General features: G+C 37.2%; 3 protein-coding genes across 4 annotated transcripts; all 3 read left to right on the top strand.

The window, feature by feature from the left end:
- Positions 1-639: 639 nt before the first annotated feature.
- pet100 (PET100 cytochrome c oxidase chaperone) lies at positions 640-3,397 on the top strand. Its single transcript, XM_030406635.1, has 4 exons — positions 640-793; positions 982-1,068; positions 1,187-1,219; positions 2,035-3,397. The coding sequence occupies exons 1-4, from the start codon at positions 767-769 to the stop codon at positions 2,122-2,124; spliced, it is 237 nt and encodes a 78-aa protein (XP_030262495.1). The 5' UTR covers positions 640-766; the 3' UTR covers positions 2,125-3,397.
- Positions 3,398-4,277: 880 nt separating this feature from the next.
- stxbp2 (syntaxin binding protein 2) lies at positions 4,278-15,762 on the top strand. Its single transcript, XM_030408682.1, has 19 exons — positions 4,278-4,405; positions 6,517-6,566; positions 6,648-6,729; positions 7,486-7,562; positions 7,677-7,752; positions 7,968-8,071; positions 8,511-8,659; positions 8,743-8,827; positions 9,440-9,570; positions 9,701-9,808; positions 10,406-10,463; positions 10,580-10,645; positions 11,015-11,095; positions 12,696-12,837; positions 13,040-13,146; positions 13,244-13,342; positions 13,428-13,513; positions 14,778-14,938; positions 15,046-15,762. Exons 1-19 carry the CDS (start codon positions 4,369-4,371, stop codon positions 15,123-15,125), a joined length of 1,779 nt encoding a protein of 592 aa, XP_030264542.1. The 5' UTR covers positions 4,278-4,368; the 3' UTR covers positions 15,126-15,762.
- A 608-nt stretch (positions 15,763-16,370) lies between these two features.
- LOC115575707 (uncharacterized) lies at positions 16,371-21,937 on the top strand. Of its 2 annotated transcripts, XR_003982714.1 has the most exons (16): positions 16,371-16,581; positions 16,988-17,102; positions 17,191-17,285; positions 17,377-17,520; positions 17,619-17,778; positions 17,932-18,095; positions 18,233-18,406; positions 18,586-18,730; positions 18,858-19,033; positions 19,149-19,301; positions 19,509-19,662; positions 19,743-19,891; positions 20,027-20,209; positions 20,513-20,550; positions 20,688-20,726; positions 21,095-21,143. XR_003982714.1 is itself a non-coding variant. In XM_030407945.1 (15 exons), exons 1-15 carry the CDS (start codon positions 16,528-16,530, stop codon positions 21,536-21,538), a joined length of 2,349 nt encoding a protein of 782 aa, XP_030263805.1. In that variant the 5' UTR covers positions 16,371-16,527; the 3' UTR covers positions 21,539-21,937. The 2 variants fall into 2 exon arrangements, 1 of the variants encoding a protein (XP_030263805.1); XM_030407945.1 differs by lacking the exon at positions 20,513-20,550 and having other exon boundaries at positions 21,095-21,937.
- The last annotated feature ends 159 nt before the right edge of the window (positions 21,938-22,096 follow it).

Raw genomic sequence — 22,096 nt, 5'->3', positions numbered from 1 at the left:
TAAAGGATTTACTTTGAGGAAATCCGACAGCATATTTAGGAACAACATTACAATGTAGGTGAAAAGATTACAAAGGTGTTTTAAGGCTATAGCACTGTTCTAATCCGCAGGCCAAAACGTTATCAATTTGATAGCCTATATATTTTTTTATTTGATTGTTTTTAAACGTTAGGATGTAGGTGACAGTTTAAAAGTACATTTTTTTCCTAAATGTTCGAAATAGTTTGAAGATACAGTGGAATGTGTTTAGTACAATATTTAATGATATATATTTGAAAGATTGGGTCCATGTAAAGACAAACCTGATTGTACATTTGTTTTATTACAATAATGGTCAGTATAATGAGATCAGAACACATCCATTGCAGGTTTTTTGTAGTAACTATTGCAATTATAAACGTACAGAGAGAATGACATCTTGACAAATTCAGTGGTTTGCAGCACCCCTCTGTGGACAACCGCTGCTCAAAATGCACATATAATGGCTCAGCTGCGACCCAAAAGTAAGCCTGAGATTTGGAGATCTCTACATTTTATTTCACTAAGCGTTGAAATTCTATTTGAACGACATACCACAGATTGGATTGTCTATTTCCAACTGTGTTAAAACAAATAAAATAATAAATATTCCCTAAAACGTCAGCGCATGCGTGTTTGCGTCACAGCGATTGGACTTTCGAGAAACCCGGAAGTATTGTGAAGGTCTTTGGCGATGGTTGAAGTTTAGATAACGCTTCACAGTTGAAAGCCCGGAATCTTTGTTAAAATGGGTGTTAAAATAGAGGTGTTTAGAGTAAGTATCGACTATTTTAAAGCTACTTCTGATGACATGTAATGTGTATAGTTCGTAAGGTTTAGACCCTTACAAATCGGCCCATGTTTCGTGGTTCGATCTAGCTAGTTGCTGCTATAGGTTGTGCTCATGTAACAGTTTCCCCACTATCACTCACTAGCTGGTCCGTTTGGGTTTGTTTTGATCAGATGATGCTGTATCTGTCTTTTCCCGTGGCCATGTTCTGGGTCTCAAATCAAGCAGAGTATTTTGAAGAGTACATAGTGAAAAGAAAGGTCAGTAATGTTGATAATTTTGATCACACACATCAGTTCACTCAGCTAGTCAGTGTGCTTCTGCTAATAACAAATGTCTCTTTCTCTGTTCTATGATGGCATCTTCAATGTTATCCAGAGGGAAATCTTCCCCCCCGACGAGGGAATGCATGTAAGTGTAATCTAGAAAGTTCATGTGATTACAAAATCCACGTGTTCCACAAACAATAAAACCACAAAAAACAAGTTAAAATTGTAAAACCAAATTAGAGTTTTATTAACTATTATTAGTATCGTACGGAAGCCCTAAACGGCCATGCATTCATATATTTTATTTCCTCCGTTTTCCCGTTTTCCCGACACACACGATTCACAGGAACACAGATGTTCTCGGTTCACAGCGAGACGCTTTCAAAATAAAAGTCCCACATTTATTGTCTAATATAATTAATGAAATAATAACCTGGCTTCAAAGAATATCAGTTAACTAAATGAAAACAAGATGTTCTTATTAACAATTCACATTAAAGGTAATTTACAGTAGTTACACTAACTGACTGACTCATTCACACACACACACACCTTATTATATCGTTATCTCGGGAAAACAAAGTTTCGTTATCTCGAGATCTCGAGAAAATGATCTCGTTATCTCGGGAAAACTGAGGAAATTATCTCGTTATCACGGGAAAACGAAGGAAATAAAATGTATGAATGCATGGCCGTTTAGGGCTTCCGTAGTATTGTTATTTCTTTCTTTCTTTCTTTCTTTCTTTCTTTCTTTCTTTCTTTCTGTTTTAACTGTTGGGCTTATAATCCAATTTTTTTTCCTCGCTTTTCATCACAATCAAACCCTATAACCACAAATTATTTTCTTTTTTGTACCTTTTCATGTAGAGCTGCTTTAAATGTGTTGTTATACATACTGTGCTGTTGCTGAACAGAACAATATATATTGCTAAATGATTGTGTCTTATTTATTTTCAGAGGAAGGAGTTAGAGGACTTCAAAGAGCGAATGCGTGCTCGTAAGGAGCGGCGGATAATAAAAAACATGTCTGCAGAGTCTGAGAACTGAGGACTGGGGATGAGGAAATACATGACTTTTCAGCACCATTAATGGAGGATTATCTGGCAGTGTTTTCTGGCAGAAGAAGACTGATCGGACTCAATTAGGAGCAAGACACACTGGAAACATCTGAGAAATTAACGCATGGTGAAGCTTTGCTGGACATTTTCCAGCAATTTATTATGCTTCATATGGCTAATATTAAGTTTAATTTACATGTGTAAGATTTTTCAAATTACAGAATTATTTGTGTTTGAATGCCTGTTAAGTTTAGCTTGTGTGATTTCGCTGTCATAAAATGATAATTTCAATAATATCCCGTTGAATCTAACGTAATTGTTATGATTCATTTTGTGAGGTGCAGTGCCTATAAAAAGAAATCCCCCATGGGATGTTTCGCATGTGTAGTGTTTTTCAACATTGTATCACAGTGGTTGTAATAAGGCAGTTTTGAGACTGATCAACAGAAAGGGACCTTAATACGAAAGTGCAAAAAACTCTCTTTAAACTAATTTGAATTAAAGGTATAAACGGAAAAACAAATGAACTGATCTAAGTATTCACCACCTTCAAATCAATGTTTATGAGAGCTACCAATGGCAGCAATTTTTGTCTTTTGGCCTGTGCTAAAAATCCAGGTGGCTTTATTTTACTTAATGTATTTATTTCCATTTTTCGTGATTTATTTATGTTTTGCTGCATTCATTGTAACCTCTGTCTTCATAAGCCTTCTGAGGGAGCATATCCCCAATGTGATGCTACCACTACCCTCAGGCTTCATAGGGGTTATATTGCCTTTCTATAATGTCTGTATTATACATCAAATACATGTTAGTATCATGTTATGAGGATTCTTATCAGGCCATAGAACCTATTTTCCACTTTGCTGTAGTCACTTCTTAACTCTTTTGGCAAACACTAGCTAGGATATTCTGAATATTTAACAGTAGCTTTCTTTAAAATGTAGGGTTACTTGTTGCACAGAGGCATTGAATGTTCCTTTCGGTTCATAATTTGTTGTTTTAATCTAAAATCACTTGTTACACCTTGCCTACACACAGGGTATTACCCTGTGACATCCTACAATGGCTGGCCCTGAAATGATTTAACTGTGGGATTTTTTTTTTCAGGTTATCAGTGTCAGAAATGCCTAATCACATCCATTGTATTTACATGAATAAGTTGAGGGGTCGGGGGAATTGACCCTATGAGTACTGTCATTATAACGCTGTTTGGTTATTAAAGTCGTTTGGTGGTTTTGCTTCACCATTTGTGTTACAAACATTTATTTTTGTTTATGGATTTGCATTTGCTTGTGTTGGGCTATGATTTATCTCATGTGCTGTACATTGTATGGCTACATATTTATTGATGAATTTGGCCCTGAATGTCACCACAATTATGTGAGTGCAAAGCAGCTGTTCCAAGGTAATGCTCATTTTAAGAGGTAACATTTGCCCTCACATACAGTTAAAATAACAGTTAATAAATTGTTTGTAACAATTCATAAATCATTTCTAAAGTGTCATACCAAGCAAAAACTTGCACCATGACCAACTATCTATGATCTCCCAAGTATGAATATATCTGAGGAAGCTGTGGCTCGCTGAACACTCTTGGATGTATCCTGATACTATTTCCACCTAACAAACAGCTGAATCTCTCATTCATGATGATGAAGTGATGACACCTTTATCCCAAGGCTCAACAGATGATATCCTCAAATGCATCTGGCAAGGAAGAGTTGCCAGTTGGACGACTCACAGTCTGTCCCCAAAGGCACTGGCAATAAAGTGTGTATTTCTGTCTTGCAGCTGTTTCTTTTTCATGGCTGCCATTTTCATAATGAAAGTCTACTTCAAAATAAGTTATAATAGTTTTTTTTTTCATGCTGTAATAGGGTCATAAATACTATTCCTTCTGTAAAAAGTGATGGAAGCCAAGCGACGATATTTTAATGTAGGGGCCAACTTAACCCACTCCCAAAAACTACTTTAGTCAGTAGATGCAGTATATTTTTTCAAAAAAAGGCGAAAGGAACCACACAATTCATCAGACATGATCAAACCTAACTAAGATCTACCGCGTTTTGACCATTTTTGTTACGACGCAGGCATGTGAAAAGCACATGTGATCGTGCAGTGGAAGTGTCAGACAGCAGGGGGCAATATTTCCCTGTTAAAAGCAGAACGCTTGAACCATACAAGTTAAACAACAAGGAAGTAGGCGATCGTCCACCAGACTGCTGTCAAGATGGCACCGAGTGGGCTGAAAGCGGTAGTTGGAGAAAGTAAGTGTAACATTCGTTGTAATGTTGTCTGCTTTCACAAGTTTATTAGCACCAACAAATACGGGTACTTTGTTTGAGTTTTCTCTGTAGGAGCTTGATAAAATCCTCAACTTAAACACCGACTCAAAGCTCTGCTGGGGACGTTGGTCCACCAAAGGGTGCTTCCTGGTCCAGTCCCAATTTAAAATACTAACATTACCGAATTAATCGAACGAAATCGCTAACCAAGCCATTGATAAAAGGCGTTATTGTTGTGTTGCATGTGTTGATAACAACATTTGCTGATACTATATTGTCATTTGGCACACTTAAAGGTAAGAAACGTGACGTCGATAGTGAGTGGAAGTGTTGTGACAGTCCGAGTGCTAGGCTAACGTTAGCTAGCTAACCGAAAAGGAAGTTGTGACACAGTAACTTGTGATGGACTTTAAATCTGCAATAACTATTAACGTTATGCTGTGATGTCAAGCAGTTGGTTTTAAAAGGAACAAAAACACAGCTTTTGTCAGAAATTTGTTTCATTTACTTGAATGTTTTGTTTTGTATAATGTTCACAAAATGCTATTGTGTTCAACAATCATGTAGAATCAATGAGGCTCTGTATTTCTGTAAGTGACGTTATTACTTGGCGTTATTACAGTGTGTATTCAGAATCTAAGAAAATCTAAGGTTAATAATAATTAAATATTCACAATATAGTTACAGTTCAGTGTGTTTTTGTTATATAACTGTTTAGAATTGGAAGTATTTGAAGTTAACGAACATTTTATTTGAATTTCAAAAAAGTAACATTTCTCTGATACTATCTCTTTACTATGTCATGGTTAGAAGATGTCTGTGACTGTAAATTATGTTCTTGTACAGAGAAGGAGTATAGTGTGAACACACCCTTCACTCTGATATCTTGCTGAAATCTTTGTCTGTACTGGTAACACAGCCAACCCAGACATTGGCCAGGATTCAGAGATCAGACCAAAAATGAGTTGCTTTCTGTTTGTTCTAGGCCTTTAACCTACGTATTTCTGTGAGGTTCTGAATATGATCATGTTTGGGCTTAGACAATTGGCACAAGTGGTTAGAATGGTGGCATGGAGACAGGTCTTTATCTGATGCTCAAAGACATTGTCCTTGAAAGTTGAGTTAAAGCATGGTAATGTGCAGGCTCTGACTATTTTTGCTGTTGATAGTATTGAATAAAATCTGCCCTCATAAGTTATAAAGTCAGAGTACTGATACAATTCATTTAGTTAAGGTCTAATACAGCAGTCAGGGCAATTTGCATGCAGGTATTTTGGTGCATTTAAATTTTTTTTACAAAAACACAAGCTAAGCTTGAGGTTGCTAAAATGGCTTGATTGCTGACCACTTTTTTGTGGGTTTCCAGTTCCCTGTATGGAAATAGTATGGGCATATCCTTATGTGCTTGTTTCAGAAGCAAACATATTTCCAGAATTCCATTGAATATTCGGTAGCCTCATGAACACAAAAAATGGAAACACTTCACTTCATTTTTTATTATTAGTAAACGATATGATAAGCATGTCCGTGTCCCAGCTCTACTCTGAAACATTGCAGAAAACTCTTGAGCATTCATCCACTGCAGTGTCAACAGTATAACAAGGAAGTTGCAACCAATCAGCTGAGTTAGTGAATACATGTGCTAAAAATGGTTTAGTTTCAAAATAGTTCCTGATTCCTGAGTCAGAGAGTTTTAACACATAACTGCGGTTTTGCATGGTGTTTATGCGTGGATGTCACAACATTTCAATTTGATAGATCACGTCCTTGTGCATCTATTTAGATAAGATAAAACTTTCCATTAAAAAAATCCTTTATGTTGCATTTTTTTGTAATGTATTTTTTTTATTCCCTAGCCTCTGGTGCACAAACACTTAGGCTTAATGCCTTGTCATACATGCCCGAGAATACCCATAAATTGAATTGTATGTATTATTTATTGTTGCAACAATAATTGAGAGCTTTAAAATCATAGCCATCAAAATATTATTATGGTGTTATGGTATGTCTGGTTTACTGACAGAATTGCAAAGTATTAATCATAAGTTATTGATAGTTCTGTAATACTGCATAAATCATTTTCTCTTCTACAGAAATCCTCAATGGGGTCATCAAGAGTGTGAAGAAGGATGGAGAATGGAAGGTAACAATAAGAATTGTATTTTTTATCATGAATCCCCCCGTCACTGTATTTATAACCCTTGTTCATTGTGTGTTTCTTTAGGTCCTTATTGTGGATCACGTGAGCATGCGAATTCTGTCCTCATGCTGCAAGATGTCAGATATTTTGGCAGAGGGGGTTACCAGTAAGTTGCAGATAATTAATGGTCTTACATTCTATGCATCAGTTGTATACATGTAGGATCAAAAATAAAATATATGACTTATCAAAGCAAAAACCAAATATGAGTATTTTACATGGAAGATTGATGTTCTGCTTGTCAGGAGTTCCACACTCATTTGATATCCATTATAGCAATCTAGGGTTTAATCCTGAGAAACGGCCTCTCTGGGAATACCCATTAAAACATTTCCTGTTTCCAGAGAAGTGTGATCACAGGAACACGGGAAAAGCAAATATAGAATATATTGGATTATATTTAGAAAATATGTAGGCCTACAATTTACTTTCATAAAACGTATGGAACAGCTGTGTATGCATATGCCTGTGGAAAACACACCCTGAAAGCTTATTGTAATTCACAAAGTGCACATGAAGTGCATCATGCAGGCTGCTGGGATTTGTATATTTAATTGTTATGGCTTAATGTGCAAATTGCACAATGTTTGAAGTGCTGCTGAAGTAAAAATAAAGAAATACTCACACTCGCACCATCAGCCTCTCTGCCATAACAAAATACTTGGTCTCAGTTTAATAGACTTTAAGGAATGCCAAATGACCTGTCTTCACTAACTCTATTAGTTTATACAATGAAGAACTTTAACATACTATTTCCTTGAGGCTCCAGAGTGCCCACTAAATTCATTTTACAAGATGATGATAATGATTTATTTGCAGTTGCATGCAACATTCACCAAGCTTTCTGATTTCTCCTTTTCAGTCGTGGAGGATATCAATAAACGAAGGGAACCCATCTCTAGTTTGGAGGCCATATATTTGATTTCACCTATTGAGAAGGTTGGCTGTTGCTTTTTCCTCTTTGTTCCCTCTACAATTTTAAGATGTTCTGTGTTAATTTTGATTTTTCTCATGATCATTGACTGTCAGTTAAAACCTTGTTTTCAATTATAGTCAGTCCGTGCTCTCATTGACGACTTCAAACATGCTGCCTTCACTTACAAAGCAGCACACATCTTCTTCACTGACAGTAAGTATGTCTGTGTGTGAACAGGATACTCTGCACCTATAGATCATTAATTTCATGTTGAAATTCCATGAAAAATAAAGTGTTTAAAAGTTAAGGAAATGTATTCATCAGTCAGTTATTTTCAAATGTACTGTTAAAAATATCACATTTTCAGAATAGATAGAATAATAACAATTAGCTATTGCTGTTTCTAATGTATTTCCTTTTTTCCATAGCTTGTCCAGATGGTCTCTTTGCAGAGATTGGGCGATCCAGAGTTGCCAAGGTCACTAAGACTTTAAAAGAGATCAACGTTGCTTTCCTGCCATATGAGTCTCAGGTACGAAATTATCCTCTGATCACTTACAACTCCATAGAAAATGATCTTTCTGTTGGTACACAATACTCCACTGTGTTCAACAGCCAGCCACAAATTTTCTCTGTATTGAATGGCAGGTAGTGTAAAGTGGGGTTATCAGAGGTTTATTCAACAGCCAGCCACAAATTTTCTCTGTATTGAATGGCAGGTAGCGTAAAGTGGGGTTATCAGAGGTTTATTGGAGAACGAAATACGAAAAAGAACGAAATAAAACCATAAAGTTAAAAGCTTCAAACCAAACAATGAGTTAAAAGATGCTGAAATGTGACAGAGAGCCAAGAGGAACAGTTTTGCACCTTTCACATCACACAGTACTGTTCTCCGTTGTTCATATAAAACTGTGATAGTGCTACTTGCGTGGTCAAACTGAGGCAAACCTTAATCCTTCTCACCCCTGCAGGTATTTTCCCTGGATGACTCAACCTCCCTGTACTCCTTCTACAGTTCTAAGCCAAATGAAGGGAAAGACAAAATGATGGAAAATCTGGCAGAGCAGATCGCGACCCTGTGTGACACACTTAAGGAGTACCCTGCGATCCGTTATCGCAAGTATGAAAGCCTTGCATTAAAGTACATTTGAAAGTCGTTTGCCGCTAAAGTTGCTGATTCAGGTTCATACCTCTGTCTTCAAGGGGACCAGAAGAAAATGCTAGACTGGCTGAGGAGGTCTTCCAGCGCCTTACTGCCCACAAAGCTGACAACCCAAGCATGGGAGAGGTTAGGGACTAAGCATACCACTAGCCACAGTTCTTATGAGCTCTACTGTATCAATACAAGCCTTTGTCGTAAAATGGTGAACTGAATTCTTTTACTGCTTTTTTCTGCAAAATCAACTTTTCCATATCAGAGAATACGCTTCCTTTGGGATTCTGCAGCCCTTCACCTTCCGAGGTTGTAGACATTTCGGTGGTTTCTGGGTTTTATTTCTGGTGGATTCTTCTTTTCACACTTTGTTGGAACTTTCCTTTTTGCCATTCTTCTTTTCTGTCTTTCTTAGCTGACATTTCCTTACTCCTGGGATGGGTCTTAACAGGCATGTACTACTGTTCTCCTTTTGCCCCCACACATCTGACATAGATTACCATAATGTGCTGCTTAAGCACTCTTTGTGATTTTACTGTGCTCAAGACTGCAAGTTTACTGAAGTATTGAACTCGTATAGATATAAGCTGATAAGGCTCACTGCATGACAGATTCACAAAAACATGAGAGGGTTTGCTTCTATATTATGTGCACTGTAGACTCAATCCTAATTTATTATTTAACTGTTTAAGTAAATCAGACCTTTCCTTGGTAGTAGATGATATCAGCTACATTCACTGTTTTTAGGGTGCAGATAAGGATCGATCCCAGCTACTGATTGTTGATCGTGGGTATGATCCCATCTCGCCTATTCTTCATGAGTTGACCTTGCAGGCTATGGCCTACGACTTGCTAGATATCCAACAGGATATCTATAGGTGAGTTAACATCTTGCTGGTTGCTGATTATTTGTTTTGCCATGTGAGTGGGTTGTCTTGGGTATACATTTTCTACATACTAATTTGTGTTGTACACCTCTTCTTCTTCTATTTTTTTTTTTTTTTAAAGTTATCAGACAACTGGAATTGGGAACGCAAAGGAGAGAGAAGTGTTACTGGATGAAGATGATGAGCTCTGGGTTCAGCTCAGACATATGCACATTGCAGATGTCACTAAGTACGTCTGTCACAAATCTAGGAGTGTATCTCTCATAATGCCCAGCAAAACGGCCCACAGCATAATACTTTCATCACCATGCTTGTCAGTGGGTATGGTGTTCTTGGGGTGAAAGGCCTCGTCTTCAATCCCCCAAACGCATTGCTGCTCATCGTGGCCAAACAACTCAGTTTTTGTTCATCTGACCACAAAGTTTTCCTCCAGAAGGGTTTCTTTATCCATACAACTTCGTATAATCACCAAAATTGATTACTATATGTATATTTTTGTGCCAGCAGATTTGGTCACATTTTCAGAAAACCATTAATAAATTAATTATTGAACCAAACATCATGAATGTTTTTGTGAACATGAAATGTGTTCCTCTCATTCTATCACAGGAAACATTTAGAGTTACTGAAATCGGTGGAACTGAAAACTGCCCTGATATACATAATTTTGACTGCGCATGATTTGAAGTGTGAAGTAGTGAAGTATATAACACTTTGAATGCTTAGTAATATTATTAACTTATATTTAATCAGTTAATATTTAATTAGCTAATTAGATATGGTCCTGCACAAGATGACTGATCATTATCAAAACCCGCTGTTGCAGGAAAGTGACAGAGCTTCTTCGCTCCTTCTGTGAGAGTAAGCGAATGTGCACCGACAACGTGAGTGTTCATCTTCTGCAGTCCTTAGTTCAGTTTTTATTACAAATGTCCATGATATAACATGAAGGTGATTCATACCTTATGCTGCAATCATGGTTAAATGTCTTGCATTTCAGGCCAACATAAAAGATCTCTCACAGATGTTAAAGAAGATGCCACAGTATCAGAAGGAGCTGAGCATGGTGAGTGGGATAATTAAAAGTCAACTCTTTTGCCTTTTGAATATCATCATATAATTTAATTTACTGTAAAGGGAGTACTCTCAGAGGTGTTTTAAGATTAGGACTTCAAGTGACAACAGTGAATTCTTCCTTAGTAGGGACAGTATTTTATTAGGGGACATTTCTGACTGTAAATTGACAACTGTAACTGTACAGCAGAGTGTAATAATGACAGAAATCTCACAAAAAAAAAGGAGCACCAAAAATGTCCCTCTTATATTGTAGTTAACTTTGGTTGTTGTATTGAACAATTTGTAGGTTGTATAAATCAATGAGAATTGTATTAAAACTATACATTGGTAAATAATCTTCACACATTTTCATTCACAGTACTCTACTCACTTGCACCTAGCTGAAGCTTGCATGAAGAAATTCAAGGCCTCTCTTGATAAGCTTTGTGAAGTGGAACAGGTCAGTACTCTTGTGGGGTTTACGATTGAAACAAATCATTTTCTTTTGGCAGTTTCATTGACATTTTGACTATGCGGTTGAGATAGATTACAGACATTCATTAGATTCATTGACCTGATGTTGCAATGAAATGAATGAAACTATGGTTGTCCTGTAGATCTATAGTTGGTTGGTAGTTGGGTATAAATAGGAACATGATAATGTTCTCTTGATCCCTGAAGAGAAAGGCATGCGTAGATGACAATTGTACCTTTAACTTTATGTTCTTGGAATTTGTCTGCTCATACACTGTTGGCTTAACAACCTGTCAGTAGTTTTTATATCAACATGGACAAACTAAAATGTCCTACTGCCTTAGTCACTTACAGAAAGTATCTTTCAGAGAATGTCAGACACAGATTACTCTGTCACACTCTCTCCACACACTGTTGACCTCAACATGATGGCGTCTTTATTTATAGCTCCTCTGGTGTATTTTCATAAGTAACTGGCATTAACTGCTGATTCTTAATGGAGAATTGTAATCATAATATTGCATAAGAAGCTTGGGACCGGACGTCACATCCATATGTTGAAAGAGTTGCAGAAGAAGATGTTATGTCATTAATGAGTGTAAATGCATTTAATAACACATATGTGTACTACTTGGTAATGTTGAAATCCTTCCATCAACATGAGCCTGGGATAAAGCCATGGCTCATACCAGTGCTGAGCCCCACTGTGTTGTTTGTATATGCCAGACATGCTTTGTCTCCCTGAGGGGAAGTGTACCACCTGATAGGCTTGTGGCAGATGAGGCACAGGCACACAGGAAATGATAAGCAATGCATGGTTGTGGTATTATAAGATGCAAGTGTTAATGGGGCCTTTTTATATGACTGAATCACAGAAGTGCACTAATGGATTGTCAGCATGTCTGAAAGCTGCCTCTTTAATCCAATGGGCATGTTTTGGCTCTAAGACAGGCACTGTGATCCAAACAGCAACAGCTCTATGTCAGCTGTTGTCGTTTACTTAAGTGTTCTACATTGTTTGGACTGCCTAATATAAATATGTTTGTAATGCTATGATTAAAATGTAATGTATTTTTATGCTCATCTAGCCGCTCTCTGGTTCAGTTCCTCCCATTGTTGATTGGCTTTGTCCAAATTCATCATAAAGCTTAGCAAGAGATTTTAGTGAGGTCACAAAGTGTCCAGGGACTTTCAAAAGCTAGATGCAAGTATAAAAGCCCAAGTTAAGTAGCTAATATTTGTCAGAATTTGTCTGCATTTTGACATACTGTGCAATCTATTTTTTTAACATTAGGCACATTTTTTAAAATAATTTGAGAATATTTTTATTGTATATTTATGTAATGCCAGCATTAACCTTTTTGAGTGGTTTAGTAAAAGGGTAAAAGAACTAATGATAATGCAGTTTTCTTAAAACCATAGTACAGTCATGAAAGAAAAGAAGTGGATGGAAAAGAAATAAGGTTAAAAGGTAATTAATCCTCGGTGTCAGCTGCCTTAACAGTCGGCTGTCAGCTGAGTTAAGTTGTAATCAGTAATTCAAATTCCATTTGCAGTTAATGGTTAACCACTGGTGTCTTCCACAGGACCTTGCAATGGGAGAAAATGCAGAAGGGGAACCTCTGAAGGATGCCATGAAGAGCATTGTCCCGGTGCTCCTCAACAATGAAATTGAGGCCTACGACAAAATCCGCATCATACTGCTGTACATATTCCACAAGAAAAAAGGTGTGCCCTTGTCATAGCTCTGTCTCTTTCAACTAACAACATTGTTTTAAACCAATCAGTTTTGTGCACAAAAACACACTGTGTGACTTTTAATTGAATGGGTTAATATAACCAGATGCTTTGATATGAAGTGAAAAGCAGGAATCAAATTTTACCATTGCCCTCACCATTTTCAGGTTTTCTTGTTTTGTTATCCATGTAGGCATTGGGGAGGAGAACCTTGCCAAGCTGATCCAGCATGCAAATATACAGACTGACAGCAACATCATCAACAACCTGCAGAACTTGGGCTGTAACATTATAGCTGGGGTAAAATACTCGATTACAGTTTGGTTACAGTCTCAGTGTTGTTGTAATATAAATGTATTTCTTCAATATTTGTCATTTTTGTTGTGTTGTTTATTAGGGCCGCAATGCTGGGAAAACACTGCCAGAGCGGAAGGCGCGCACAGAGAGCACGTATCAGCTGTCTAGATGGACACCCATCATCAAAGATGTCATGGAGGTATTAAAAAGTTAGGCTTCTGATGTTGCTGGCACCCTACTAAGTTTTTCTTCCAGCTTTTTAACTATCTGTTTCTGTATCACAGAATGCCATAGAGGACAAACTGGATAGAAAGCAGTGGCCATTCATCTCTGATCCTGCTCCCATCAAAACCAACCAGACTGCAGTCAGGTAGATGCTGGAAACAGAAAAGAAAATGTTTCTATTAAACATAACCAGCTCATTTCACAGTTCACAGTATATGCATATAAAGCAATTGGTTGGTTATGAGAAAACAAAACACTTGAAAAGGAAAAAACATTACATCTGGAAAATTATTTGTTTTGCTTTTTGTTTGGTAATGGATATATCAAGTAGGGTAGCAGACAGATTAACATTATTAAAGTTATTCATGAATTAAAGCTTTCATCTCTGTAACTGAGTTGGAGCCAAGCTTTTGACAAAGTGTTTTAAAAGGTGAAACTTGGCTTTGCTTTGAATATTCTTTAATCCCCCAGGGAATCCCTGATGATAATACTTATACAAACCACTCTCATGGACCTGGGTTCACTCATAATCTGCATAATGCACAATGCTTGTCTCAGTCCTTTTTACCAAAGTGCAGAATTAGAACTGAGTAGTCATTAATACTAACACAAGGTTATAGGCTAGCTGTGTAAAACTAGACATGGCATTTGGAAAAGAGGTTAATTTGACCTCTTTTGTAACATCATGAATTAGCAGAGGTAGTAAGCAAAGCATTACAGTAAAAATAGACATGCAGTATGAACCTAAACCACAGTGTTTGACCAGCAGGTCTGTTATTGCTCTTTCACATGTGCATTGACTTATTCCTTAAACAATTTCCAGCTGATTGTGCAAGATTAACCATTAAACCAAAAGTTGGATGTTCTCGCATACTTCCAATGAGTCTAATAAATGATTTTCATTTTTCCATTTATCTAAAGGAGTCAATTTCAAGTGAATTCTGTACCAAAGAGAACATTATATTTCACAATTCAAAATGGCTGGGACAATGTGTAAAACATAAAACAATGTGATCATTTTGTAATCACTTTTGACATATACTTAATGAAAACAGTACAAAGACAATATTTAATGTTTTTCCACATCGACTTTGTAAATACATACTAAATTTGATGTCAGCAACACATTTCAAACAAGTTGTTACAGGGGCAACAAAATACAGTGAAAGTCATGGAATGCTAAAAAACACCTTTTTGAAACATTCCAGACATTAACATTAAATTGCTAACAAGTGATAGTATTATGATTTGGCATGAAAGGGCGATCCTCGAAAAACTTAGTTGGTCACAAGCAAGGATTGGGTGAAGTTCACCACTAAATCAAACAATGGGTTGATTGTATTGTCAGTTGTAAATAATTACTTGTTGCTCAAGTAACCTTTTGTCTTTTTTTTTTTTTTTTTTAACAGCAGTGCACGTTTTGGACACTGGCACAAAAATAAAAGTCCAACAGAATATCGCACTGGCCCTCGCCTTATCATATTTGTGATTGGTGGGGTGTCACACTCAGAGATGCGCTCTGCCTATGAAGTCACTCGAGCCACTGATGGGAAATGGGAGGTGCTGATTGGTAAGCAAGCATAGTTGATGGTGCCATGTCCAGTCCTAAAAGTGCAGCAAGCAAGAGGTTTTGAGTTAAAAACATTTTTTTAATTAAGAATATTTTGTCCTTGACAGGGTCATCTCATATCCTGACTCCAACCAGCTTCCTCAACGACCTGAAGAGTCTGGACCAAGTTCCTAACCCTGATTCTTAGACAATTTGAGTCTGAACAGAGAAGAGTACACTGGATTAAGGGGTTAGTCTTTCATTTGAGATGATTGGTTGCTAACGTCTGAAGTGAAATATAAAGATACAATGTAGATGTAGCCATCGAAGGAAACATTTGTGACTCTTTTATTTTAAACTGCTCTTTTTATGGTTTGTTGCAAATTAGGTTCTATATACTGCTGTGATTGAACTTGTATTAAAATATTTAATTAGACATTATTCATATTTTGATTATTTTGCTGTTCTCATTCAAATTGTTATTTTTGTTACTACAATATATATTTGATTTACATAATTGTGTTGTCTAAAAAACTTGGTAATTCCCACAAAACTGGTTCAAAAATCCTATTCAAGCATAATATAGATGTATTTAAGTCAGTAGAAGTATGTATAGTTTATTAATTGACATCATGTATGGGATATCATTTTTTCTTTTCTCCAGGTACCTTTTTTTTTCCTTTTTCTGGGAAAAGTAATCTCAGACAACATGTCTCACTGCTGTCCTATGAAATCTTGCACATTTAACTTAAAATGTAATATATTGTTGGGAGCAAGTGTCGTGGGTGTTTGTTTCTTTTTTGTTTAGAAATGACTAATAAAAGAAACATACTATTCACTTTTAAGTGTGTCTTGTGTGTGGTGTTTTCTGATAACAAAGTAAAGAATAAATGTCCATGCTGAGACTTATTTTAAATTATTGTGGAGGTCTTTTTTATAGCTTATTCAACCATGCCCGACTGATATTCTTAAAATAAATATGACATTATTCTTATTAAAATGATCTGACTCTAATTTTTGATATTCTCAGCCTCAATGGCCATCTATTGATATTTTAAATAATTATTTTTATTTGATCAGTTTATGCAGTAAATGTTATATAATCCTTTGTAACTTGGAACATTTCAAACTTTGAACAATTTTGTATTTTAAACCTTGCTAGCTGTTGAATGGAACCCACAGCACAAAATGAATATAAAACCACTGTCTATCAAAATGCAAACATTAACTTTAAGTACAGTGGTAGGTCAGTAGGCAGAATATGTACACCTACCAGTGAAAAAGATCATCCTTCTCCATGTGGAGGATTATGTTTTCATCTGGGATTACAGATGGTAATATTAAGATCGGGCACTGGCAGGGGTTTTAATGGTAATGGTTAATACTCAGGACTTAACTCTATTTAAAAGCCTCGCACCAAGCCACATCCAGTACATAACTGGAATAGCATCAATCAGGATCATCCTTACATTGCACAAAAAATAGTTCCAAGTAGTATTGAATAGGTTCTCTTTCAATTACTGGAAGCATTTTTGTTTACTTTCTGTACTGATTCACATTTTATCTAATTTTCAGTTTGGGACATAATCCTTTTTTTTGTATTAGTTTTGATGATGGCGTCTTCTGAAATGGACTCTAAACCAGAAGCACATGAGACGAAACTGGTAAGACCTTTGGAGCATAACTTGAAAGTATGTGTACATTTAGCCACCAGTTAAATTCCTGTTCAAATTCCTTTTATTACTGACTTGTATTTTATTTGTAATTGTGATAGAACTATTTTATATTAGATATTTTTTGTCTATGGCCTGCATTTTTGCCATTATATTTATAATATTGGCATTTTTCATAAAACATTAATGTTATACATTGATCTCTAACATGGGTTCTGGCATGTTTATTGTTATATGAAGAGTGTGAAAATATTAGCTTTTGGGAATTATTATTTTCATGTCAAGATTTACATTGGAAAATGAGCCGAAATTGTTTATCTGCATGGTTTAATTTTTATTTTTTTTGCCAAGGAGAACATAGTCTATATTCCTTTTTCTTTTGCCTAATGTGAAACAGGAATCCCAAGAACTGGAGCAGATCCTCAACGCTATGAGTCACTCACAGCGTGGACGAATGGAAGAACAGCGCTGCACCTTGAGTCCTGTTAAAACCCGACAAGTAAAAAATACGGGTCTGTACAGTAGACAAAAAGATGCAATCAGCATGTATGTGTCCATTTGTAGACTGATTGTTGATTGTGTAACCCCTACTCCTTCCAGGTTCACACTGTGAAGAGTTTTCCAATACCTTGAGCAACAAACAGGAACAACCCCATGATACCATGCGGCTGTCATTGCCTGGGTTTAACTACCAGGTACTAGACTTTAGGGGCTTAGTGCATGCACCAGCACAGGTGGTTGAATAAATAAATGACTGTCCACTCCAAATGTGACTTGTTTCCTCAGGAACCTGGGATGAATAACCATCATGGCTCTGCACCTCAGATATCTGTGACGGAGAGTACTCCAGATAGCAACAGGAAGCTCCTGTCGATACCAGCAAGCCAATTACAGGTTCCCTCTCAGCATGACTGCTCCAATTCTAGAAAGGTCTGTTATATTGTTTATGTCATTATGGTTGGTGCAATAATTATAGATTTCTTATGTTGATCTTCATCTAGTCAAATCACACAATGTTTGTCCAATAGACAGAATCATCTGATGAACAGGAGAAGTTCATGAATATGATCAGCCATAGCCAGCGTGGACGCATGGACGACCAGTGCTGTTCCTTGGATCTTAGCAAGAGTGCTCCCTGCACGCCCAAACACTCTGACAGAAAGCCTTCTGCAAGTACTCTGAACTCAGGTGAAACTCACAATCTTCATAAAACTGAGTCTCTGTAAACATTTCCAGAAGTATGTTGCACTTTCTGCAATTTCCGCTTTACCTTTTCTTCCTAATAGATCCTGGTTCAGCAAGTCTCATCTTTAAAGTTCACTGTCGCATTTCGTTTTCCAGGTCCAGATTCGGAAATGTTGTTCAGCCTCTTGGCCAACACCCAAAGCAACCGGCTCAACGACCAGCGAGTGTCTCTTCAATCATTACCAGGATTACAAAATGACACCACATCCACTGCAGGAGGAGATTCAAGCTACTTGTGTGACATGGTCTCTAAAGTCCAGGTTAGTAATTTTCAGAACAAGATATATAAAACACATTCTTGCACTAAGCCACACATTTCTCATGTTGAACTTATTTATTAAAGAAATTTGCCTCCTGATCCAAAATACTGAAGAATTCTGGCCTAATGCATTTTCAGGGTTCCAGAATTGATGACCAAAGATGCTCACTACCTCAAATCCTAACTCCAAAGACCCAGTGCTCATCAAAAAATGATAAGTCTGTGTCTGGTTCAGGCCCTCCACGTTCAGCATCTTTCAGCCCCCGCTCAGACATAGGACAACCGAAGACTAAAGACAAAGCTCAAAAACAGGTATGATCAAGTAACTACAATGATTTTTAACGCTAAATTACATGAAACTACGCCATCTTTTAACTCATGGTGTCTTATATCTCTAATCTGAATGACCATTTTGTTTGTTTATGTGATTTATTTTTCAGCTTATTTATTTACTGACCAAAAAATGTGCTGTACACCTTTTTCTCATCTAGGTCTTGACTGAAGCTGATCAGGAGGATTTTTTCAACTTAATAAGTCATACCCACCATAGACGAATGGATGACCAGCGCTGTGTCCTAAATGCTAGTCCCAAGTCCACACCCTCACACAAGCCCAGTCAGAACATGGCGCCAAAAGGTCAGAATACAACGTGTTGCCTGTTTTTTAAATGTAATGTTTTTACAATGATAGTTTTAATGTTTTTTTAATGGTGTAATGTTACAATTATACATATTTGATCATACAACTGATTCCACATTGACAGGTTCAGATTCTGACAAGTTGTTCAGCCTGCTGGAGAACTCTCAGGGCAGACGACTTGATGACCAGCGAGTGTCTCTTCCTTCATTGCCAGGGATACAAAATGGAAGTACCAAATCAACATCTTCTGCTGCAGAGATAGATGCAAGCTACTTGTGTTACATGGTCTCCAAAGTCCAGGTTGGCCCCATACATAACATGGTGTAACACTTTTTGCATAGAGAAAAAGTATAACAATACATCCAACAACCTTGATCCAACATGTCAACAATGAATCTCATTTTCCCCGAAACAGGGCTCAAGAATGGATGAACAGAGATGTTCTGCACCCAGTAGCTTACAAAAACAGGGTACCCCATCTTCTCAGCGCAAAGATCATCCCATTGCAGATACATCTGGCAAACTGTCTGCCTCCCTAAACCATGCAAAAACTGACCAACAACAGCAGGTGGGATGTCATGCTGCACAATACACAGCTTATAGTTTTACCGATACTTTCCAGTTAACCTGTATTCTTTAAAGCAATCAGTAATGGATAGCGAGGCCCCTCCACCAGTCTTTTGAAAAAATAATTGTAGCTGGTTCTTTTTTCCTCTATTCTTTTATGGTTGTTGTCCCAATTTTTACTGCTCTTCTCTCTTTAATTCTTCTTTAGGAGGCATCTCCAGCTGAGCAGGAACAGTTCTTTGAAATGATAAGTCATGCACAAAGTGGACGTATGGAAGAACAACGTTGCTCTTTGCAACCAAGCAGTAGTACACCTGCCACACCCACACACAATGGAAGTGCTATAAATAATGTACCGACAGGTGGGACAAACACACATTGTCAAGTGTATGTTTCCTGTCTCTGAGAGGTCCTGGAAATAACTCTTGACTCTCTGTAACAGGTGCAGATGCCGACGCATTCTTCAAAATAATTTCCTCCAGTCATGGACGACGGCTTGACGATCAGCGTGTTGCACTTCCTAAATTGCCAGGGATAGGTGGGGATAGTGAAAGAAAAGAGAGTGGTATAAATTCAAAGGCTGGAATCCCTGTGAGTTACATAACTTTTAAATTATTGGTAGTGCAAGCACGTAGGATATTTCCAAATGCTGCTAATTTTAGTTCCTTGTTATTTTTATGCCATGCGCCTACAAAGTGAATGGTATTTTTATTTTTCTTCTGTCAGGTTTCTCCACCACACATCAATATAGCTGAAAGTACACCAACAACATCAAGGAAAGACTGTTCCAGACCTGCCTCTCAACCTCAAAGGGCTTATGCAGAATCTGGCAGCCCCAGGGCAATACCCAAATCTGCTTCATTTACCTCTGAGGCAGAATATCAGAAGAAGCTAAATTCCCCAGCACAGGTAAATTCTTCTCCTTAGACATAACAGTGTTTTGATTTCAAGGCAGGTGCAAATGCTGAGAGAAAACAGTTGGATACATTATAGTTAAAAGGAGATGAATGAATTTATCAAGCTGTTTTTTTTCTGTGATGATTTGCACTAGAGGACACCAAATTGATTAAAATAATAGATAATTAATCAGTGATTATGATAATTAATTAATAGTTAAAAATAGATCAAACTTGCATGCATCCACCAAGCTTTACTCATTTGCATTATTATATCATGTGTATAAAGTGGCCATAGCCTACCTTCATGTTTTAGATATAAAGAAGAACGGATCCTTTCTTGGAACCCCATGTGTGAGTTTCACTGATAAGATGGACATTTTTAAAATCTAGTTCTTCAGCTTCTCAAAGTTAATCATCAATGAATGAATATCTGAGCAAGAGACACTGAAACGCTTTGTATAGAACAGTGACATGCTATTTCTTTACAGATGACAGTGAAGGTGTCCATGAGCTTCACGCCACAGCAGGTAAGCTGTTCGACAGCCTGAACAAAAACCCCTCTACAAAAATGTTGGGATGGCGTGTAAAACATAAATAAAACAGGATTTAATAAGTTGGCAGTCCGGTTGTAGGTATAATCAATCCAACTTTTGTGTAAATGCATGCATATTCTTATTAATGCCAGCAATACATTTCAAACAAGTTGGGACAGGGGTAACAAAAGACTGGGATAGTCGTGGAATGCTCAAAAGCACCTTCTTGGAACAATGTTTCACTCAGTGTCCCAAATCTTTTGGTACAGGGGTTGTAGATTGTGAGCTTTTTGGCCAAAGTCAATGACTTAACGAAATATGTGTATCTTCATTGATTGTTATTTGACTCTTATCTGTCAAAGGGACACAAGACCCTCGATACATGTACATTCCCCGAAGTCTTCCTCACTCTAGGAGCCCCTGGAGATAACCTTGTGATACCTTTGAGCCCACTGCCTGGCAGACCCTTGTCTGTAAACTTAAATCTTGTCCCAAAAGAAGATGTGAAGTCCAGGCACAGCTCTCCAAGCTGTGGAAGTCCTAGAAAAGGCTGCTCAGGGCCATCGTCTCCAAACCAAAGAGCAACCAGAGAAACACATCCTGAAACTTCATGTCCACATGAACTGGGGAAGCTTGCGTCCAGCCCTATCAGTCCAGATGAAGACTGTTTCTCTCTGATTGAGAGGGTTCACACAGCCCAGCTCCAGAAGGGGATGGCTCAAGGAGAACAAAAATGTCAAGGGGAGCAAGGGAAGGGAAAGGGGGCTGGAAAGAAAGATAAGAAAAATGGTGGGAATAAACAATAGTCAAGTATGCTACATTGTAAATGATCTATTGAGGAAAATAATTGAGATAAAATGTGAGATGTTTGGCTTGAAAAGAAATGTTGATCGAACATTGTTCATGAAATTGTATTTGTTATTATCTTATGTCCTCACTAACTAGAAGTTTTTGCTTGAAAAGAACTTGTGTTATTCTGTTTATTGTTTTTAGGACTGGGTTGGGTACTTGTCATTTCTCCTTTGGTAGTTAAATATTACATAGTATATATCTTCTATTTTAAATGTGAGAACACATGACTTAGTATTTTCAAATGTAAATGCAATGCATAAAGTTAAATATAATGCTGCTTATCCAAAGACAGAAATTTTAGGTTGGTTGGAATTAAAGCCAAGCTAACGGCAAATGATATGAGCAATATTTGACAGTTTGGTCTTCATATTGACATACTGTGTTCTAATGCAGTTTCACTGAGATTCATTGGTTGTCTAAGAAAATGTCAAACAAGGAGTAAGAAAACAGGATGTTTGAGATGAGTTTAACATTTATTGAAGATTTACACAAGAAAAATCACAGGGGTTCAT

The sequence above is a fragment of the Sparus aurata genome, chromosome 23, assembly GCF_900880675.1.
Source record: "Sparus aurata chromosome 23, fSpaAur1.1, whole genome shotgun sequence".
Taxonomy (NCBI): Eukaryota; Metazoa; Chordata; class Actinopteri; order Spariformes; family Sparidae; genus Sparus; species Sparus aurata.
The sequence above is the reverse complement of the archived record's forward strand: the minus strand, read 5'-3'. Positions and strand labels throughout refer to the sequence as shown.

Bases quoted from the DNA above. Each gene is read 5' to 3' on its own strand.
- LOC115575707 (XM_030407945.1), top strand. From the start codon at position 16,528: ATGATGGCGTCTTCTGAAATGGACTCTAAACCAGAAGCACATGAGACG. The intron at 17,103-17,190 runs GTCTGTACAGTA...TACTCCTTCCAG, and splicing joins CCGACAAGTAAAAAATACGG to GTTCACACTGTGAAGAGTTT. The intron at 18,731-18,857 runs GTCAGAATACAA...CCACATTGACAG, and splicing joins TCAGAACATGGCGCCAAAAG to GTTCAGATTCTGACAAGTTG.
- pet100 (XM_030406635.1), top strand. From the start codon at position 767: ATGGGTGTTAAAATAGAGGTGTTTAGA. The intron at 794-981 runs GTAAGTATCGAC...TGTTTTGATCAG, and splicing joins TTAAAATAGAGGTGTTTAGA to ATGATGCTGTATCTGTCTTT. The intron at 1,069-1,186 runs GTCAGTAATGTT...AATGTTATCCAG, and splicing joins AGTACATAGTGAAAAGAAAG to AGGGAAATCTTCCCCCCCGA.
- stxbp2 (XM_030408682.1), top strand. From the start codon at position 4,369: ATGGCACCGAGTGGGCTGAAAGCGGTAGTTGGAGAAA. The intron at 8,828-9,439 runs GTTAGGGACTAA...CACTGTTTTTAG, and splicing joins ACAACCCAAGCATGGGAGAG to GGTGCAGATAAGGATCGATC. The intron at 13,343-13,427 runs GTATTAAAAAGT...TCTGTATCACAG, and splicing joins TCATCAAAGATGTCATGGAG to AATGCCATAGAGGACAAACT.